Source organism: Acinonyx jubatus, chromosome B2, assembly GCF_027475565.1.
Source record: "Acinonyx jubatus isolate Ajub_Pintada_27869175 chromosome B2, VMU_Ajub_asm_v1.0, whole genome shotgun sequence".
NCBI classification, from domain to species: Eukaryota; Metazoa; Chordata; class Mammalia; order Carnivora; family Felidae; genus Acinonyx; species Acinonyx jubatus.
Genome location: NC_069385.1, coordinates 15,245,768 through 15,268,402, shown reverse-complemented (window position 1 = coordinate 15,268,402; position 22,635 = coordinate 15,245,768). Strand labels below are relative to the sequence as shown.

General features: G+C 39.0%; 1 protein-coding gene across 13 annotated transcripts in view; it reads left to right on the top strand.

Moving 5' to 3' along the window:
• The window catches only part of ESR1 (estrogen receptor 1), a 417,733-nt gene that overhangs the window by 265,681 nt on the left and 129,417 nt on the right, over nucleotides 1-22,635 (top strand). For all 13 annotated transcript variants that reach the window (XM_053222085.1, XM_053222082.1, XM_053222087.1 and 10 more), the window contains one exon: nucleotides 484-819. In XM_053222085.1, the coding sequence (XP_053078060.1) occupies nucleotides 484-819 (336 nt within the window). The remainder of the gene's footprint in view (nucleotides 1-483; nucleotides 820-22,635) is intronic.

Here is a 22,635-nt window from a genome sequence, read left to right as displayed (position 1 = left end):
TTACAAAGTGCTTTTCTCAGTGCCCTTTAAATTTACTGTTAAAAGAATATTCATAGCAGAAGCTGTCTTTGATGGTAAGCCGTATTTCAAGAATAACTAATCATTATGATTTTGTTCTTTTTGTAGTATCTGTTACACACACACACACACACACACACACACACAGTTTGTCAGATCCAACTTGTGTTGGCTCACAAAATTCTACTGTTAACTTTTCAGGAGTTTTGTAAGCCGCTCCAGTTCAGACAAGTAGCTTGAAATTTGCCATGGTGGGAGTATTTACACCATGGAATTGGAGAATGCTACAAATCAAAGCCTTTTTTTTTCCTCTTAGGCAGCTGCTTGTTGAACACCTACTAGCAAATTTGTGCCTCAAAATATCTATGTATATAAAAGAAAGGCTATTAGCATGGAAGTCGGTTTTAGTGTGAAAGTTTACATGAGAAAAAAATAAACTGGGTATTTTTTTTTCTGTGTTCTCAGGAATACGGAAAGACCGAAGAGGAGGAAGAATGTTGAAACACAAGCGCCAGAGAGATGAGGGGGAGGGCAGGAATGAAGTGGGGTCTTCCGGAGATGTGAGGGCTTCCAACCTTTGGCCAAGCCCTCTCTTGATTAAGCATACTAAGAAGAACAGTCCAGCCTTGTCCCTGACAGCCGATCAGATGGTCAGTGCCTTGTTGGAGGCTGAGCCCCCCATAATCTATTCCGACTACGATCCTTCCAGACCCTTCAGTGAGGCTTCGATGATGGGCTTGCTGACCAACCTTGCTGACAGGGAGCTGGTTCACATGATCAACTGGGCAAAGAGGGTGCCAGGTAAGAACACTAAGCTCAACATTTATTTTAGGAGTTGAAACTACTCACCAACTGGTTGAGCTGTCATGGGAGGAGTGGTGAGACACCACAGCTTGCTATCTGACTGGTTTCAAGGTTACATCCAATTTGTTAATTTTCACTATCAACACACTATAATTCTCCTGGCAGTTAGGAAACAATGTTTCAAAATCAAAATCTGGAAGATTAAAGTCTTTAACCTGACATTATTTATATTTAACTAAAAATTCTGGGAAGGACACTACATAATAAATGCATGTAATATTATGTCTTCACGCTGTCAGAAATGTTTAACATGAAGTGATCCAGGTACTACAGATTTGTAATATTGATGACTTCTGTTCAACATACCTCAGGTACTTATAAACAGTTTTACCTTTTAAGAACTTTTAAGATGTTTGTGGGCTAAAGAGATAATAATGGGTGTCTTGACTGAATGCCAATTATGTACTCCACTGTCTGTTCTTAATATTTTAGGAGAAAGGTAATACAAAAGAAAAATAAAATAGGTTCGCATCCCTGAGAGGAGCTGGTAGAAAGATACGCTGGCTGAAGTGACACTTGGTCCTTCAGTTGATTCTCTCAGAACTGGTGTTCCTGCAAAACTTGACTGTTGCTCTTGTTGTTCAGGGAGAAGAATTCTAGTTATTATGGAAACAAGACTAGAAAATGACCTCCTCCATGCCCCAACATATCCATTCAGGAGCTAACATAGATGAACCAAGGCAAGAGGAAGTTACATCTTTTTTCTGGGCTTATAGATCAAATGACTAGTGGTTTTAGGCAGAGATTGTCTCATTTGGTTTCTTTTAATATGAGAAATTAATTGTTACCTATGAAGCATGGGATTTTTTTTATTAAACTAAATAAATGTGGAGCTTTGTACTTGTATTGCAAAGTTCACTGATGGTAGACCAAGTGGACAAATGTCTGACCTTAGAGATGATTTTGTGTATCCATTAACATGTAAACTTTGAATAAGTTGGCAACCTCTTTGAATAAGGAGGCAGCAATGTTTGATCGCAACTTGATAGAGGGCATCCATGTAGGTGGTAGAGATTGCGTTAAATGGAAACATGGGGATTGACAGGCATATTTAGATTTTTAGGTTCAGTCCAACTGGCAAATAAAAAGTCTTGGCCATCTTTGAAATTAAGAGTTTTATTGAGCACCAACCTAGCTTCACATCCTCATGTGAAGCAGATCTATGATAAACAATTAATAGAATCTAAGTGTGGTAATAACTAGAATCTAAATAGAATTAAATGTGGTAATAACTTTTTTCTTTATATTTGTTATTGCCTTTTTAAAGAATACTTTGGGAGAAGAGAAAAAACAAAAAACAAATAATAGCCATATACCTGAGAGCCAACTCTCGGTTGCTGTTAAGTTTTATTGTCCTATAAGCATATATTTTCCCTCTTGAGGTCTTGTCACTATTAATTCCAGAGCACTGTTGAACTCAAGTATATATTCTTTCATACTTATCAGTAGATTTCCATCATGACATTTTTATAATACTCGAATGGCATGTGAAATAGCTGGAATGAAGTTCAAATACATCATCAGTAAATGAAGAATTCATGGCAATAATCTTCCAAATTTCGGAATGAAATGGAGACATAAATCGAGGGAAAGAAAATATATCCATGTTTAGCTATCCCATTGCTAAACCCAGAACTAAACAAATTTATAATAATGAGATGTATAGCAAAACCACTTGATCATATTAGTTTAAAAGACCTGAATGATTTCAAACTCTTGGACCAAACTATATCTTATTACTTGATGGTTAAAAAACAAAAAGGAATTATAAAGGCAGAAATGAAATTGTGTGTGTGTGTGTGTGTGTGTGTGTGTGTGTGTGTGTACTATTAAAATACAGCTGTTGAAAATCAAAAGCTGACTGGTGTCAAATCCAAAAAAAAAAAAAAAAAAGCATTGCCAAGATTGATGTCAGGGAGCTCTTTCTCTTATGTTTTCTTCTACGAGTTCTATGGTTGCAGGTATTACTTTCAAGTCCTTTATCCATTTTGAATTGATTTTTGTGTATGGTGTAAGATAGTGATCCAATTTCATTTTTGTGTATGTGGCTATCCAGTTTCCCATCACCTTTTATTGAAGAGACTATCTTTTCCTCATTTTATATTCTTAGTTCTTTTGTTATAAATCAATTGACCACATATGCTTGGGTTTATTTCTGGGTTTTCTATTCTGTACCATTGTTCCGTGTCAGTGTTTTTATGTTAATCCCATACTCTTTTGATTACTATAGCTTTGTAATATAGTCTAAAATAAGGAAGTGTGATGCTTATGCCTCCAGCTTTGTTCTTCTTTATTACAATTGTTTTGACTATTCAGGGTCTTCATGTTTCCATAGGAATTTTAGGATTTCTTTTTCTATTTCTGTGAAAAATCTAACTGGAATTTTGATAGAGATTACGGTGGATCTGTATATTGTTGCTTTGGGTAGTATAGACATTTTAATAGTATTATTTTTTCCAATCCATGACCATGAACTATCATTCACATTAAGTCTAGTGTGTTAAGCTCAATGTTTTGTTACTGATTTTTTGGTCTGGATGGTCTATCCATTGTTGAAAATGGGGTATTGAAGTCCTCTATTATTCTTGTATTGCTGTCTATTTCTCTTTTAAGGTCTGTTAAATGTTTGTTTTATGTATTTAGGTGCCCTATTGTTGGGAGCATAAATATTTACAAATGCTTTACCTTCAGGGAACCTGGGTGGCTCACTTGGTTTAGCATCCAACTCTTGACTTCAGCTTAGGTCATAATCTCACAGTTTGTGAGATCGAGCCCCACATTGGGCTCTGCACTGACAGCACGGAGCCTGCTTGGGAGTCTCTCACTCTCTTTGCCCCTTTCCCCACTCATACTCTTTCTCTCAAAATAAATAAATAAATAAATATTATAAGAAAGAAAGCAGTGCTTTACCCTCTTGTCGGATTGACCTCTGTATCGTTATATAATGATTTTTTGTCTCATTACAGTCTTTAATTAAATTCTTGAATTTTATCTTGTATTACTATGCCTTCTTTCTTTGCTTTCCATTCGCATGGAGTATATTTTTCTATCCTTTCACTTTCAGTCGGTTTGTGTCCTTAAACCTGATGTGAGTCTGTTGTAGGCAGCATGTAGTTGGGTCTTTTTTTTTTTTTTATTATTCATTCAATCTCTCCATGTCTTTCGATTGGAGGATTTAGTTAATTTACATTTAAAGAATTATTTATAGGTGTGTACTTGTTGCCATTCTGTTAATTGTTTTCTGGTTGTTTTGTAGTTCCTCTTTTTTTTTTCTTGTCTTGCTTTCTTTCTTTGTGGTTTGATGACTTTCACAGTGGTTTTCTTAGATTCCTTTCTTATGATCTTTTGTTTATCTCCTGTAGGCATTTGCTTTGTAGCTACCATTATGCTTACATGTAACAACTTATATTTATAACATATATTGGTGATTTTTGACCAGTTAAGTTTGAACATATTTTAAAGTTCTAATTTTGCTCTCCCCCCATGTTTTATGTTTGATGTCATAATTTACATCTTTTTACCTTGTGTATCCATTACAAACTATTATAATTATAATTATTCTTCTTTGAGGGAGAGAGAGAGACAACATGAGAGGATGAAGGAGAGGGAGAGAGGAAATCTTAAGCAGACTCCACCTCAAACATGGAGCCCAATGCAGGCTCAGTCTCATGACCCTGGGATTATGACCAGACCTGAAACCAAGAGTCAGGCACTTAACTGACTGAACTGCTCAGGTGCCCCAATTATTTTTATTACTTTTGTCTTTTAACCTTCCTACTGGATTTATAAATGATTTATCCATCACCATAACTTTAGAGTATTTTGAATTTAACTCTATATTTGCCTTACTATTGAAATTTATGCTTTCTTTTTTTTTTTAAGTTTATTCACTCAGAGAGAGAGAGAGAGCATGCATACAAGTGGAGAAGGGGAAGAGAGAGGGAGAGAGAATCCCAAGCAGGCTGTGCACTGTCAGAGCAAAGCCTGATGTGGGGCTTGAACTCATGAACCATGAGATCATGACCTGAGCCAAAGTCAGATGCTTAACCAAATGAGGCACCCAGGCACCCCATATACTTTAATATGTTTTCCTATTACTAATTGGGATCCTTTTATTGTAGCATGAAAAAGTACCTTTGACATTTCTTGTAAGGCTGGGCTAGTGGTGATGAACTCCTTCAGCTTTTGTTTCTGATAAACTCTTGACCTCTCCCTCAAAATTCTGAAGGACAACTTTGCTGGGTAGAGTATTATTGGTTGATGGTTTTTTTCTTTCAGGACTTGAGTATATTATGACAGTCTTTTGACCTGTAAAGTTTTTGCTATAAAATGTGCTGATAGTGTTACCAACTGATGTCCTTACTTGGTGATAGCCTTGTGTAACAAGTTGTTTTTCTTTTACTGCTTTTAAGATTGTCTTCCTGTCTTTAGTTGTTGATACTTTAATTTTAATGTGTCTTGGTGTGGGTGGGTTTCTTTGAGTTCATCTTTGTTACAGCTCTTTGGGCTTCCTGGATCTGGATGTCTCTTTCTTTCCCCAGATTAGGGAAGTTTGCAGCCATGATTTCTTTGAATGAGCTTTCTGTCCCTTTCATTCTTTTTTCTCCTGAGACCCCTTATAATGTGAATGCTGGTTTTCTTGATGTTGTCCTATAAGTCCCTCAAACTGTCATTACTCTTTTCATTCTTTTTCTTTTCCTTTTCATTTCTCTGATCGGATGAATTCCTCTCTTCTGTCTTTGAGTTTGTTGATCCTTTCTTCAGCTTGATCTAGTCTGATGTTGAACCCCTCCATTAAATTTTTCAGTGTAATTATTGTACTCTTTAGTTCTGTGATTTTTGTTTGGTATTTTCTTTTTTAAAAAATTTATTTATTTTGAGAGAGAGAGAGCACATGTGTGTGTGAGAGAGGGACAGAGAGAGGGAGGGAGAGGGACAGAGAGAATCCCAAGCAGGCCCCACTCTCAGTGTGGAGCCCAGTGCGGGCTCAATCTCACAACTGTGAGATCATGACTTGAGCCAATATCAAGTGTCAGACACTTAACCAACTGAGCCACCCAGGCGCCCCTTTGTTTGGTATTTTTTCGTATTTCCTGTCTCTTTGTTGAAATTCCCACTTTGTTCATGTATTGTTCTCCTCACTCTGGTGAGCATCTTCGTGATCATTATTTTAGACTCTTTATTAGGTAAAGCACTTACTTCCACTTTGCTAGTCTGTTTCTGTAATTTTATCTTATTTCTTTTGTTTGGAACCTATTCCTCTGTTTCTTCATTTTACTTGATTCTGTGTTGGTTCCTGTGCATTAGATAAAATAGCCCCCTTTCCTAGTCTTGATGGAGTAGGGGACAAACTTTATTGTTCATCCTATCCTGAGCTCTTGGTTGTCTCTCAAACTATTATGATTGCCTAGGCAGCCTTCTTTCTTCTCAGTGGTTCCCAAGAGTTGAGGGTATGCCAAGTCCTGTCAGTATCCCAAAGGGGAGGATCTTGCTGAACACCTAGATTCAGGCTGATTGGTAGCTGGATCCTCAGGTAACAGCTTTTAAAGGATACAAATATATCTCTTTCAGGGAAATACTGGGATATGAGAGTGTCTGCTCCCTCTGTGCTGTGCCTCGGAGATAGTGCCTTAGGAATTGTTTGCTATAGGTCTATGGGATTGCCAAACACAAGCTCTTCTGATCAATAGAACCAGGTGATCAAAGGATGAGTTCCCTGGATGGCAGCCAAAAAAGTTGGGATGCCAGATGTATGTACAAGCTCCTTTTAGAGAGAGATAGGTGATTTTTGGAGCAGGTGATTTTGGAGCAGGTCTTTTTTTTTTTTATGATTTTTTTTTTTCAACGTTTATTTATTTTTGGGACAGAGAGAGACAGAGCATGAACGGGGGAGGGGCAGAGAGAGAGGGAGACACAGAATCGGAAACAGGCTCCAGGCTCTGAGCCATCAGCCCAGAGCCTGACGCGGGGCTCGAACTCCCGGACCACGAGATCGTGACCTGGCTGAAGTCGGACGCTTAACCGACTGCGCCACCCAGGCGCCCCTGGAGCAGGTCTTAAAATATGCAAATAGATCTCTATCAGACAAAGACTGGGAGATGTTCACTTCTGTGATGAATCTTGGGAAGATGGACAGTAATCTTGTGAGCCCATTAAGAAGCTTCTTTGTTTTCTATAGTCTTATATTTCTCATGTATTTCACTGCCTGTTTTGGTGGCTCTCCCCTTAGGTGAAAGTTTTAAAAACTGGAGTGCTATATGTTGGGTCCAAATCTTTGCTCCTCAGAGAGAAACTGAGAGTTTGGAGTTCCCTCTTGATTGTGTGTCATTGTACCAGGGGTGTATATTGATGTAAGTATTTTTTCATTTCCCCACTGTGTAGGAATCATTCAGCTAGTTTCTGGAGGTCTTTCAGAAGAAATTGTGTAGCTAGAGATTTGGTATGTCTATGGGAGCATGTGAATTCAGGAATCTCCTATGTCTCCATCTTGGAAAACTACCCCCCCCCCCAAATTGACTTCATTTTGCATGATGAATTTTAATAAAAGTAATCAGTTCATTTGTCTATGTTAGTAGTTTGAGAATTTTTTTTTACTAGTAGAATATTGTCAGAATTTTCAGATGTTGGTGATTTTAGCTTGAATTTTCCTTTTCCTTAGCATTTGGAGCATATTTTTTGACTTGATAATACATTTCTTTACTTAGACTCAAGATACCAAGAGCATTATGATAAAATGCATCATGTAGTTTTGGTAGGTTTCAATCTGTAGAGTATCTGTATTAGACCTAGCAAAAGTTTACATCAAGAAATTAATCTTTTTCCATTTACACTTTAAAAACAACTGCAGCAAGAATGATAAAACCTACCTGCTCAGCTCTGACAAGGGATGCTTTTTTATAACACATGTTACATACCTGTTTTTTGATATCTCGCTGTAGAAGTCTTTTCTCTTTATTGTTCATTGTGAAATTTGTTAATCTTTACAAAATCACTTTATGTAATCTATCCATGGGTAGAGATTTAATTTTAAAAGGGTTAGATTATTACATCTTAATTTACTATTATTCTATACATGGTGAAAACTTGTTAACAAGTATAACATTGTTTATCTGAAGGTCAAAAAAGGCAAAAATGTGAAGTTGTTACGTTTTTAATATCTGGATCACACCCAACTGCATCATTGCCTGGCTGATTCTTAGTTTCGGTGCTAATGAAGTACATTTGATTTTTTTTTTCCCCTGGAAGCTTGAATTGCATCACATAATTGTTACTTTGATTTATTAAAAATTACACCTTTTCCAAAATTCACTGTCATTATAAATATCTCAAGGGTAATTTCATACTTCCAAATTCTAGTTCTATCTATTTAATGAATATTTAGATAAACATCTAGTCCTCAGCTTATTATTGTCTTTTAAAAACTGATAACCAGAAGCCTGACAGTTTCACTGATCGCTGGGCACAAATCTGGGAAGGTGTGCTAAAGCTGCTGGCCCAGGAAGAAAAATAAAGGGAAAATGACAGTCGAGCTCAGTTTCATGGGAAACATGCTACCTTAACCACTTCCTCATTCTTTTGGTGGCAATATAGGCAACCTTTCTCCTTCCCCTTTCCTGTCCCAGTCCCTGGCTTCTCAGTGCTAAATGAGTCCCCAGTTATTTCTGGGCCCCAACTCCCCACTACTTTTCTTTGAATTCTTGCTCAGTTTTACCCCTGGGGAGAAAGGATACACTTTTTTTGGACATGCCTCCCACCAGCTACAAGCCCAGGTTTCTCAGAAGCTTCTTGTATTGTCTCTGATGGTGTGTGGCTGTCTTCGCCATTACAGGGCTCAAGGTTTCTTCTGCTCCTGTGTTCACCAGGAATCCAGGAGTTAGCTTCTCTGACTCTAATACTCATCCTCATCATTCAAATCAGCAATGAAGCACAGGCAATGCTTATTGAATGGATGAATAAATGAATGAATAAAGGGTGTTTTTTTTGAAAATTCTGACTTTAAGAAATCTCTGAGCCCTGTTAGAACACAATTTTTCCATAAAGAAGAAGGATATTTAGAGCTGTGCTATTATTCTCTTTTGCCTCTCTTCAGAATCTACCTGATGTTCTAATATCTCTGTAGCATCTGCCTTAGTGAGATTCATTTCCAGGCTCTCTTTTGTAAGGGATCAATATTCAGAGGAATGTACAGAGCTTGAGTTCTGAGGACTTTAACAGGCATCAGTTGGCCTGCAGCGAGTTAGTTTCACGTAGGGTATGTAATTGAAAACTTAGAATGGGTAGGGACAAGAGGGCAAGGAGAGGGCACAATACCTCACTGTGGGAACTGGGAGCATCTTCAAGGAACACATTCTATTATGGGAGGTTCTTGTGGATTCCAGGGACTTGGCTTTCCTTTCTAGTACTCTGATACCCAACCTGTGATCAGCCCAGTAGACTCTGCTCTCAGGCTGTCATAGCGTTCCAGCCCATTTTGGCATAGCATGGTAATGAACAATAACATGACATGCAAGTATGGGTGACATCCTGGAGAGGTGACGAATGCCTATGTTTAAGAGTAACATTTGCAGTTTAGGTTTTGCAACCATTCTATAAAGAAGAGCCTCCGGACTGGGTTGGAATTACCCTAGCATGAATGGTGGCAGCCCCTCTCGTCTGGCAATGCAGGGCTTTCTTTGGAGTGTTCCACTTCTAAGTCAGCCCAGCACAGCTTTTCACTACTCCTGTGGGAGCTTTGGTTGAAGCCCAAGGACAGCAGATGCTTACTAGATTTGTCTTTCACGTGAAACTTTGATGCCCCATTGATGCTTGTTAGCCCAGATGCTTTAAGCCTTTAAAATCCCTTTCCGGGGAGCTCCTGGGTGGCTCAGTCACTTGGGCGTCCCACGCTTGATTTTGGTTCAGGTCATGATCCCAGGGTTGTGGGATTGAGCCCCACATTGGGCTTCACATTGGGTTCCACATTGAGCACGGAGCCTGCTTGGGATTCTCTCTCTCTCTCTCTCTCTCTCTCTGTCTCTCTCTCTCTCTTTCTCTGCCTACCTCTGCCTCTCTCTCCTGCTCTTGCATGTGCTTACTCTGTCTCCCTCAAATTAAAAAAAAAGTAAGTCAGGGCCTGAGTCAGGGCCTCAGAATCTGAATGTTTATCTTGAGCTGGGTGATGTGTGGTGCTGGGTGTCCTCAAACCACCTTGTAGGAAGTGTTGGCCTGTGGCTCTGCTACTTCTAGAATGCCAGGTTTTTGTAACTATTTAGATATATTACTATTAAAGTATGTTGAAATGAGTTGAATTGTGTTCCCCCCAAAAGATATGCTGCAATTCTAACACTTGGTACTTCAGAATGTGATCTTATTTGCAATTAGGGTCTTCCAAGTTCAAATGAAGTCATTGGGGTGGGCCCCAGTCCTTATAAAAAGGAGAAAGTTGGATGTAGAGATAGACATGCACAGAGGGAAGATGATATAAAGCACACAGGAAGAAGAATGGCCATGTGACTGGATCAATGCATCTCCAAGCCAAGGAATGACAAAGATGCCAATAAACACCAGAAGCTAGAAGAGGTCTGGAAGGGTCCTTCCCTAGAGCCTTCAGAGAGAGTCTGGTCTTACCGATACCTTCGTCTCTGACCTCTAGCCTCTGTGACTGTGAGGCAATACATTTCTGTTGTTTTAAGACACCCCCTTTTTTGTACCTTGTATGACAGCCCTAGGAAACTATTATACATTGTATTAAAAAGAAAGGGTGCCTGTAATTTTGAGGCAACAGAAATAAGGAGCTTTTGATTTAAAGAGGAATGTTTGGCTCACCTGGTGTAGGCCTGGCTAATCATTTACTCTCTTTTGCCTGCCCAAGTGGTTCACTGAACTTCTGGCTTTGAAGTTGATTTAGAATTTTAACAGTTCCATGAATCTACCTGGCAAATACCTTTAAGAAAATTTTAACCCGCAGAATGTTTTAATCTCGTACTTTAATAGTTTCCCCTTTTTATATTCCTATCTTTGATCCATTTGAATTCATTTCAGTATACACTGTGAGGTGTGGCTCCAAAATTGTTTTTATACAGATGGCTGCACAGGTGTTTCAATTCCATTTCTTGAACAGCTTCCTACAGAAGTATTTTTAAGACTTCCTTTACAGTTGACCTTCCAAGTTTACTATTTTTTAGAGCTTTTATTTTTTTAAATGTTTACTTATTTAATTTGAGAGTGAGAGAGAGGGAGAGAGGGAGGGGGGAGAAAGAGAGAGAGAGAGAGAGAGAGAGAGAGAGAGAGAGAGAGAGAGAATCACAAGATTGCTCCATGCTGTCAGTGCAGAGCCTGATGCGGGGCTTAAACTCCTGAACCATGAGATCGTGACCTGAGCCAAAATCAAGAGTCAGATGCTTAACTGACTGAACCACCCAGGCGTCCCTAGAACTTTTAAAGTAGAGTAAACAGATATTGGTTTACATGTTTGGTTACTTTTTCCAATTTTGAAAAAGGAAAAGGAAAATAAGCCATTTGATCATAAGTTACATATTTTTGCTTCACTTATAATAACTGAATATAAATGAGTCTGTCCTGTGCTGATATATTTCCATTAATGGAATAATAGACGTAGAGGCATTAATCTTAGAAGTAGAGGCAAAAGTTCATGAGACTTGATACATTTAGAAAAGCCCAGTGCCGATAAGAGGTGATTGGGTGAGTTACCATTCAATATTCATAGGACAGAAAAATTGTTCCCAGGAGAGAAGAAGGATATACCAGGCTTTCCTTCTCTCTTTTCCCATCTGTTGTAGGTATCTCCCAATATTCAAGGACTCTGCTGTAGGTGCCAATGCTGCTTATAACCAACTTGAAAGGTTACCCCATTCAGAGCTTCACCTGTTAACTTTGAGATTTATGATTTCCAGAATTCTTTCTGTAGGTCCTGACACCTAAATATTCAGTTCCACTCTTTTGGTGCCCACAGAATACCGGTTAAATGTCATGTCTCCACTAACGTTTCTACCTGAAACTTGCCATTTGCCTTTTGTCCGCTTTATAGCAAACTCATTTGTTTCTCCTGTGCCTTTCCATTTCTGCCAGAGGCTGCACTCTTCTGGGTCTGAGTCTGGAATCATCTTTGTGTCTGGCTCTTCTTCACCGTGTACTATCAGTTCTTGATCTTCGACATCTCTAGAGTTTGGCTTTTTTCCCTGTTCTGTTGCTAGCCTGGCCCACATCCTTCTTGTTTTCTAAGACTGAATTACTATAATGTCCTTCCAACTGGTCCTTTTGGTTTCAGCTTCTCCTCCTTTCAATTCATCACTGCCAGAATAATTTCTGTAAATCATCATTTCAGAAAGCTTCACTCCTTGCATTAGTTTCCTAGGGCTGCCATAACAATGTTTCACAAACTGCATGGCTTAAAACAAGAGAACTTTACGGTGCTGGAGGCTGGTTGTCTAAAATCAAGGTCATCAACAGGGCTATGCTCTCTCTGAAGGCTTTGTGGGAGGATCCTTCCATGCCTCTTTCTAGCTAGCTTCTAGAGGCTGCTGTCTATCCTTGAATGCGTGGCCTGCAGATACATTTCTCTAATCTCTGCCTCTGTTGTCTTATGATGTTCTCCCTCTGTGTTTGTGTCCAAATTTTCCTCTTATAAGGACACCAGTTATATTAGAGTTAGGGTCCACCCTAATCCAGTATGACCTCATCTTACTTGTTTACATCTGTAAAGACCCTATTTTCAAATAAAATCACATTCGCAGGTTCTGGGTTGATACGAATTTTGTGGGGGGAGACAACCATTCAGTTAAAAATTTGGCAGTGGACTTGATTGTCTAACTTAGTAATGGCTTTAACAGATAAATGATAGTGTCTCTTGAAGCCTAGAATTCAACTTGTGCCTCAAGGCACCTGACCATAGGTTAGCCTTTTTTTTTTCTTTTTTTTTTTAATAGTAGAAAAGCTGTTGACCAACTGGCACTCTCCCATCTTATTTGAGCTCTACTTTCCAGCATGATCTCCTGGCCCCATTCTCTTCTGGCCATTCTCCCCTTCACAAAATGCATTCATTTTATTTTTTGCTTGAATCTCTGCATCTCCCTCACTCTATTTCACTTCCATGCTCATTCCCTACCGCCGCAAAGGGACAGCTCAACTTCTACTTACTTTCTGAAACTTCAAATGACTTTTACCAACATAATCATGGATTGAGTTTGCTGTGGCAGGACAACCAGTCCATGGTCCACAGTGTCTTCTCAGATGTATATTGCTGAACTAAATCAACTGGGGTCTAAAACACAGTAGCAGCTCCTAAACCATAGTCTTATTTCACTAATAGTAGATTTATTGCTGGATGATTCATTTACACCATGGTTGGATTTGTTCTTTTAAATGGAAAGATGGATAGTTTTTATTGGCTGGGTATCTATTTTTGTCTAGGGGAATTTGTCAAGGGAAAAGTATTTCTACAATCTGAGTTTGACTTGCTTAGGCCATGAACTTATTTTTAAAAGTTGTATATGTGAAAAATGAGTTTATATTAGATGAATCATATTTTAACTGTAGTGTGCCTTTCATTTAAATAAAGCCTACTGTAGAAAATCATGTGAAGTGAGCATTCCTTTGACAAAACAAAAGTTCTTCTTTTATTGGACTATGACTCTTCACAAATTGAGATTTCTTAACACGATGAGCATTTGGCCTGGCTGTGTATAGCTTCATTCTCAGAATGATGCTGAACCTGTGTGGCTTCTCCAGGGTACATGTGCCTGACTTTCTGGAGTGGCTACACTTGAACTTGTGGCATAACCAATTCTATATCTCGATTTATGGAGTCTGTTTACCGCTGACAGTAGTTGGTTTAGACCCCCTGTGGGTTTAGCCTTTGTGTATCCTAAGCTAAAGTTTCAACTTCCCTGCTATCCGGTGGAGGGTACCCCTCAGTGATGTAAGATGTTAGTTTACTTTAGGGAGTTGGAGACCAGAGAACTGCAAAAGGGGGAGAAAACCAGCGTTGGCCCTAATGAGATCTAAGTTACGTGGAGCCATAAAAAAACAACGGGAACCTTGGAAGCATTCTCAGTAGGGGAGTAGAATTAAAAGAATTCACCTTCCTCCCCCCCCCCCCCCCCCCGCCGCCCCATATACCTTTCTATCTCACCAATGACCTCTAGAGAAGGCTCCATAAATAGATTTGAAATTTGTTTCATATCACCACTATGTTATTGTTTTCTTTCGCAGGAACCAGAGAACTTTAATAGGTTTACACTGTAGTCTTTATATTAGACTGTTGTCCAGAAAGACTGTTTATTTTTGGCCCAATTATTACTGTTCTCTCCTCACCCCACTGCTTAGCTCTCAAATACTCCTGCGTTAAGCATTTTTCTTGCTAATGTGAAAATAAATTCACTGCTTCTAGCGAGTGGTTAAACATTGAAACAGTTTGGAAAGTGTTCGTATTTGACTGGTAGAACATAGCTACACGGTCCTTTTCTCTTAACCAGATACCTTATTTCCTAGAGAAGACAGTATAACAGTTCTCTTAAGGTGATTCATAGCTGAAAGGTAACAGTCATTAGGTAAATAGATGCCTGCTCTATATCCCTGCAGTCACACAGAGGGTGGAAAATTAGAAACACTGCAGTGGTAAAGTCCTTTTATTGCCTGTGGTATTTTAACATTAACCGTAAAGTAGACACAACCTTGGGGTTGTTTGTGTTTAATTTTTAAAGTCACTTGAGTTGATAAGCTGATTGGTGTTCAGTTCATCTTCGTCAAAAGGATGAATTATAGAATTAACTGTTCCTGGTTTGGAACCCCTCGTTCCATGGAATCTTAGGATTTCAGTTCTGTTGCCTTGGTTACTAATCTGTTCCATGCAATTTGCTGAACTTTGAATGGGTACTTCTCTTAGGAACATTCTCCCTTGTAAGTAAATCACCTCATGTGTTGAAATATAAGTTCTGTTTAAAAATTCTTGGGGCTGGAGAGCCTGAGTGGCTCAGTTGGTTAAGCCTCCGACTTCGGCTCAGGTCATGATCTCGTGACAGTCCGTGGGTTCCAGCCCCATGTTTGTCTCTGTGCTGACAGCCTAGAGCTGGGAGCCTGCTTTGGATTCTGTGTCTCCTTCTCTCTCTGCCTCTCCCCCACTTGCACTCCATCTCTGTCTCTCTCCGTCTCTCAAAAATAAACGTTAAAAAATTAAGAAAAACAATTCTTGAGACAGGTTCTTCATGATGTAGTAAGAAAACAAGTGACCTTGCCCTTTTGGGCTAGGATTTATTCCTTAGTTGCACCTTGCAAGGCCCCTGACAAAATGCCACAAACAATTGGAAGTGGGATTGCTAAGTAAAGGTGAAATTTAAAATGGTGGCAGTGCCCTTCTCTAGAGGAAATGAAAGATTCTCTTTGTAGTATAGCGTGTGTTTATTGTGCGGCCATTTCATAAACACGAAATCTAATAAAGTGGTGGGCATTTTCCTTCTCTGGAGGATATTAAAAGTGTCTCTTCATAGAAGAGCATGTCACGCAATGACATTGGTTCTTTTTACCTAGTCAAGATGTTTGCCTCGATTTGCTTAGGGCATTTGAAATGCATATTTGGAAACCAGCAGATAAATGCTATGAATTTTAGAACTCATTCTCATCCAAGACCTTGAGCAGTGGAAGAATATTTTCCAAGGCAGGCATTCAAGTTGTGTCTGGCAGTGTTTCTCTTCTTGTATCAATAAGGCAGAAATAGGATATAAACACATTTGGGTTTTTTTTTTTCTGTATTACTGTGCACAATTCAGAGATATAAACTGAAAAAGAAAAGTATATTGGGCTTTCCTGAGTAGATCTTAAAATTCCCCACACTGTGATCCAGAACAAAGCTGTCATTATATAGGGTCTGTAGGATTAGAAGACTCCACTTAGATTGTGAAGGACTTCAAATTTAAAAGGTTTACAGATAGATGTATAATCGACTAGTCAATTAGGGTCTGATACATATGTGTCAAAACACATGACTCCCAATCTCATGAGATCAGAAAGACTTAACTTTTAAATATCTTTCATCTTCTCGCCTAACAAATAGCAGACCATTTTGCGGGACTATTTGTTGCAGAAGTGATTGTAAAAATTGGAAGATGGTTATTATTGGCCTAGTTAGCCAATTTCTGATTTGTCTTAACTATTGTTAATAAGAGGAACTTACGAATGTATACCAGGAGCCATAGTTTTAAAAAGGAAGTATATTCTGGAGCTGGATAGTAATGATGGTTGCCTAATGTGAATGTACTTAATGGCACTGAATTGTACACTTTAAACATGGTTAAATAGTAACCTTTATGTTATGTCTACTTTCCCATAATAACAAAAGGAGGTATAATACTTTAAGATATATGAAAAGGAGACAGGCATCACGTTGCAAAAAATAATAATAAATAAAAATCGTCCTAAATTCAGAGATCATTTTTCTGATCCAAAACTTTAAATTTGACTTTTAGATGAGAATATAAGCACAGCGCAAGAAGGTACATTTATGAACCAATGAAGGGGGGTGGGACGATGCAATCGAAACAGGCATGCCTTAGGCTTCTAGAGAGTCTTTTGTAATAAGAGCACAAAACCAGTTTTATTCAGTTGACAGCAATTTAATGAGTTCTTTGCATGTGCTAGGTATTGCTTTATGTGTAAGGATGTACAAAGGAACAAAACTGGTCAAATTCCTGCTTCCAGGAACTTCCATGTGAGGAATGTGAGCTGTGTTATGGTTTGACCAGTTTACATATGAAAGAGTAGAAGCACGGCGTTTTTTGTTTTGTTTTTTAGTGTTTATTTTTGAGAGAGAGAGAGAGACAGATTTAGAGAGCACAAACAGGGGAGGGGCAGAGAGAGAGACAGAGGCACAGGATCTGAAGCAGGCTCCAGGCTCCGAGCTGTCAGCACAGAGCCCGACGTGGGGCTCGAACCCACCAGCTGTGAGATCATGACCTGAGCTGAAGTTAGACGCTTAACCAACTGAGCCATCCAGGCACGCTGAGATGAGTTTTGTAATTTACCTGTTACAAATGGTAGCTAATTATGGCAGGAACTGTTCTAAGCATTTTACCTGCATTAACTCAGTTTTTATTGCTTTTATTTTCCTTATTGTATGCATGAAAAGCTGAGGCACAGAGAAGTTAAGAATAGAGTTAATTATTAGGGAAACAGTTTCAATTCTAGAACAGTTTCCTGTGTGAAGCTCTTAGAGTAGGATAAAAAGCGATGGCATAAATTTAAAGAGTTGTACCATTTTGGGGCGCCTCGGTAGCTCAGTTGATTAAGTGTCTGACTCTTGATTTAGGCTCAGGTCATGGGATTGAGCCCCGTGTTAGGCTCAGTGTGGAACCTGGAGCCTGCTAGAGATTCTTTCTCTCACTCTCTCTCTGCCCCTCCCTAGCTCGTGCTGTCTCTATCTCACAGTAAATAAATAAATAAACTTAAAAAAATAAAAGAGTTGTACCATTTTAACATTATTTGAGTTTTTAAAAAATACCTTCTTTTCTCCCCTATCCTGTCATATAACATAGACATCATCAAGAGGGTCAATATAACATGACCTCTGTCTTTGGATAACCCTGGCCCACAGGTAAGTATTTAATAAATACTAGCTAATGCTGTAGTTATTGGTTTGTAGTTGTTTGATATAATTTATTTTGAGTCAAATTTTTAAGACTGTTTTGTAAAGACAGTCTTTACAAGACTATTCAATAAAATTATGAGATAGCCTGGCATTTTGAAAACTAGGCTAGAAACTAGTTTTTATGAATGTATTTTTTTTAACATTCAGCACATGTATTTCTTTTTACTTGTGTTATTAAATCTGTCCTCATGCTCTTATTCTTTTTCAAGCAGTCTTGTTGCCACTCACCAAAATTAATTGAGATTTGATTATTGTTTCTCTGTTTTTGTTTTGTTTTTATAGAAACAAATGGTGTTACAATTAAGGAAAAAACATTCCTGAGGTATATCAGCTCCTGCCAATTTTCTGAGTTAATATAACTCGAGATTTTGCCTACATTTGGAAGCTTTAAGCTATCCTATAAGCTTAAAGTATTTATACATACAAATATTAAAATTAAATAGGAAAGACTAGAAGGGTAAGAAATAGTATATGCTGTAGAAATCCTATTTCAAGTATAACTGTTTTAGGATTAGAATCAACCCCCTATGACAGAAAACACCAAAATAATAATGGGTCAAACAAGACAAAGTTTATTTTTCTCTCACATAAAATAAATCTGGACTCCTTTACCAGTAGCACAGCAGCTCTGCAGTCAAAATGACCTAAGCTCCTTCTGACTTTTTATTCCCTATCCTAGCTTAAGGCTTCCATTTTCAAGGTCATCTCCTGGTCCCACGGGCTACGGGAGCTTTGGCAGTCACAGCTGCATTACAGGCTGCTGGAAAGTTGGAGGAGGAGAACGTCAGTTAGGGACACACTTTGCTGCAGCAGGTTCCTTTAAAGAGACTTCTGGGAACTCTTAGCACTTCCTCTTATATCCCATTGGTCAGAAGTTAGGCTTCATCCAGCTGCAAAGCACACTGGGAAATACAGTCTTTAAGCTATGTGCATTATACATGGAATAAAATCTGAGGTCAATTCAGAATAATAAGAGTTGAGTGCATATTTGGTGGGCAAATAGCAGTCTCTCCACAACAGTAAGCTTCAAACCATACTTTGAATATTGGATGTACTCTTTAATAAGTATTCTGACTTACTGTCAACATATATCATAGGTCATTTTAAGAAAGATTCAGGGGCGCCTGGGTGGCTTAGTCAGTTCAGCGTCTGACTTCGGCTCAGGTCATGATCTCGCGGTTCACGAGTTCGAGTCCCACGTTAGGCTCTGTCCTGACAGCTCAGATCCTGGAGCCTGCTTCAGATTCTGTGTCTCCCTCTCTCTGTGCCCCTCCCTAGCTTTCTCTCTCTCTCTCTCTCAAAAGCAAATAAAACATTTAAAAAAAAAGAAAGAAAGATTCAGAACACCAGAAAATCAAACTCACATGAAAGCCATATTGGAAAAAAAAAAAAAAAAAGCTGCCAGCTATTGAGTATATTGTCAAGCATCATGTGAAATATCTTCACAACATCCTAATGAGTTAGGTACTATCATTGTGGCCATTTTGCGGGTAAAGAAACAGAGACATCAAAATGATACATAGCGGGGGTCCCTGGGTGGCTCAGTCAGTTAAACATCTGCCTCCGTTTCTGCTCAGGTCATGATCTCACAGTTGGTGAGTTCAAGCCCCGCATTGGGTTCTGCGTTGACGGTGCGGAGCCTGCTTGGGATGCTCTCTCTTTCCCTCTCTCTCTGCCCCTCCTGCACTCTCTCTCTCTCTCACAAAATAAATAAATAAATAAATAAATAAATAAATAAATAAATAGATAGATAGATAAGTACCTTTCCCGAATGTGGCATGAATTCAGAAGTGGCAGGGCACTGGTTAGTCCAGTTCTTCACCGTGTGCCCACAAGGCGATTGCTTGATGCTATTGCATTTTGTAACTCGGAGTATTTTGGGATATTACAGTTGGTCATCTCAAGCATCAGTTATCATTTTATCATCTTGTGAAAAATTCTGGCTGAACTATTTGACCATCGAGATTCTGTACGCTTGTGGTTGTACTATGTGAATATTCTGTTAAATGTATGCAATGGTTCAAATTACCCACACTCACATTTAACTCTGAGAGCAGTTCTTATATTGAAGGAAAATTTTCTGTATGTGAGAAGATGTGTTCTGAGCGTAAGTGGTGAACATATATCACATACTTGTTTTCAGAAAGCACCGATACCTTGAGTCCCAGAACCCAGCGTCAGTGGAGTGGAGAGCTAACAGCTTCAATGGTCTGAGGTTTTTGCCACACTGCTGCTTTTTCTCCTATTTGGGATTAAAATATGATAGATTTGAGGTAGTATCCTAGTACTTCCATTGGAAAAAACAGAGTTTCTGTGTGTGTGTGTGTGTGTGTGTGTGTGGTTAAAGAGAGAAGTTCCATGCATCTGCAAGGGTGCTGCCATTAGAGAGGAGAGTGGTTTGGAGTGGAGGAGAGTGGGAAGGGAAAGGGTTTGTGGGGCCAGGTCTGGCATCATTCAGGGACTTGACAATCACTTACCTAATTGTGTAAATATGTACACACCCCAGTGTATGAACTGGCATTTTGGAAATGAAATATTTAACAGGAAATTCCCCCTCTTCAACCCTCACCTTTTTAGATGTAGAGGTTGGCTTGTTTCTTCTATCTTTGTTTGAATCGTTCCATTAATCAACCTTAGTGAGAGATCACTTAGTCATCTGTGAAAAAGCATAAACTCGTAATTGTTAGAAATCACTGGTGCGGCACACATCTTTCTCTACTCACGAACAAACTCAAATACTGATTTTTCTCATGGGTTTTTCTCTAAAAAAAAGTTTCTTAGGCTAAAGAATCACAGCCTCTTTCCTTGTGTCTCCCTCTCTCCTAATCTTACCTTTCTCAGTCTCTATATTCCCACATGTCTCCATGTTGTGTCCCATGGTGGTGTTGTGCTGTGGGTGGCTCCTATCTAGCCACCAACTAACTTTTGAGGGACCTACAGCCCTCAGAGGTTGCAAAGCTGGGCTGGGGCAGGGGTGGTGCGTCTGAGACCCATGAGCCCAGGGGACTTGACACATTATCACCGTGTATCTCAATCTTTTTGAATGGACTCCCCTAAATTGAAAAATCTAATTTAATCTGGTGGAACGATTGAATACTAAGGAATAAGGTTTTGTTACATACTTGGGCTTTAGAAGACCAAAAACCATTGTAATATGTAAGATGTTTTGATCCTCCCAAACTAAGGTTTGTCCCTCAGAGATGATAATGGCCCTGATGAGAATGCATTAATATAAGAGATCCACTACTAGGTATGAGCACAATAATGCTTCTTACATATGTATCAACTATGTTTCCAAATGTTTACAAACTGATGGAGGCAGTAGCTTGTAAGTTCTCTGAGGGCAGACTGTCACTATCTTTAGTTTCTGGAACAGTACCTGGAACATGGGTGACTATTAAATATTTTATGACACTGCATGATGATATTTTATTAATACAAATTCATTTCCTGGACTCATGGAGCAAGGAAAAAATACAGATTTAGTCTGTGCATTATCGATCTTAGTCTTTTTTTGGTTATTATGTGTTTTTTCCATCAACTCTTACTGGAAGGACATTAACTTATGTGTGTGTGTTGCGGATATTGTCCTTGGACTTTTCTGATGTTCAGATGGAGTCTCTGCACTTAAAACAGTGGTATAAACCCTGCCCTAATGAGTCCATAGTATGGTTGGAAATGGAAGTTACTGATTCACTGATGGCTTTGATCGTTTAGCGATTTTTGTTGAGCATCCTAGGAGCCCAGCACTGATCTGTTCTGGGATACATCCAGCCCTGCCTCCCTGGTGCTTACATTCTAGGTGGTGAAGACAAAAAAGCAAACACTATGAACAAGTTAATTATCTATATTTGGAAGAGACAGGTACTATGGACAAAGGAAAACAAGAGCTAGAGACAGGGGAGCAGGAATGCTGGAATTAGGGGAGAAGCAGGATAGAGTTAGCCTCTTGGTAACAGCATTTGAGTAACCCTTCAAGGAGGAAATGAGAGAGCCATCCAGGGGCAGCAGCATTCAGGCAAAGGGCCCAGAAAGTGCAGAGTCCTGAAAGAACAGCTCTAGAATATTCTAGGAGACCAGCTTGAGTAGAACAGAGGAAGGCAGGAATTAAGAGTGGAAGAAAATGTGGTCAGAGAGGTGAATGGAGAGGAGATCATGAGTCCAGGTGACAACTAAGATTTAGGCTTTTATTCTGAGGCATATGGGAACTCATGCAGGATTTTAAGAGGCAAGATATGCCTTATGTTTCAAGTCAAGTTCAAGCCAAGTTCACCTTGGCTTGCTGGGTTGAGAAGGGACTCAAAGGAAGCCAGGGGTTGAAGCAGGAAGAGCAGTTAGGAGACCATTATAGTAACTTGGTGAAAAACAGGGGTTGATGGTGACTCTGACAAGGGTGGTAATCGAGCAGCAGTGAGGAATGGTTATATCTTGATATATCTTAACGTAGAGCTGGCAAGCATTTGCTGATGGACTGGGTACTGAGTGTGAGAACAGCATCAGGGATGAGTCCAGTTATTTTCACCTGAATACTTAGAAAGTGGAGTGTCAACAATTGATATAGGAAAGTCTATAAGTAAATGAAGTTTTCTTAGGGGGAACTCAGTTTAGTTTTGGCTATGCGGAGTTTGAGATGTTTTCAGACCATCCAGGTAGTGACATCTGGGATTGGGGAGTGGGTCTGGACTTGATATAATGTTGTGAGTCCTCAGCAAAGATGTAATGAATGAAATCACCAAGAGAGTGTGTATAAAGAGAAAGGGGAAGGAAACTAGAGTTTTCATATTTCTTTTTCATCATATATCTACTATATTGTTAGATTATGCCACTTTTTCTTAGCATCTAGAATTTTTCATACATATGAAAAAAATGAAGGGAATGCTATGTAATTCCCTCCAACACATTTGTGTGTGAATGTGTGAGTTTTTAAAAAGAAAACTTGAGACATTGTATTTTTGCACCCATAAATATTAATACCTCAGTGTATACCCTTACCAGAGAAGGACTTTTAAAAATATAGCCTTACACAAAAGACCCCGAATAGCCAAAGCAACCCTGGAAAAGAAAAACAAAACTGGATGCATCATGGTTCCAGATTTCAAGCTATATTATATAGCTGT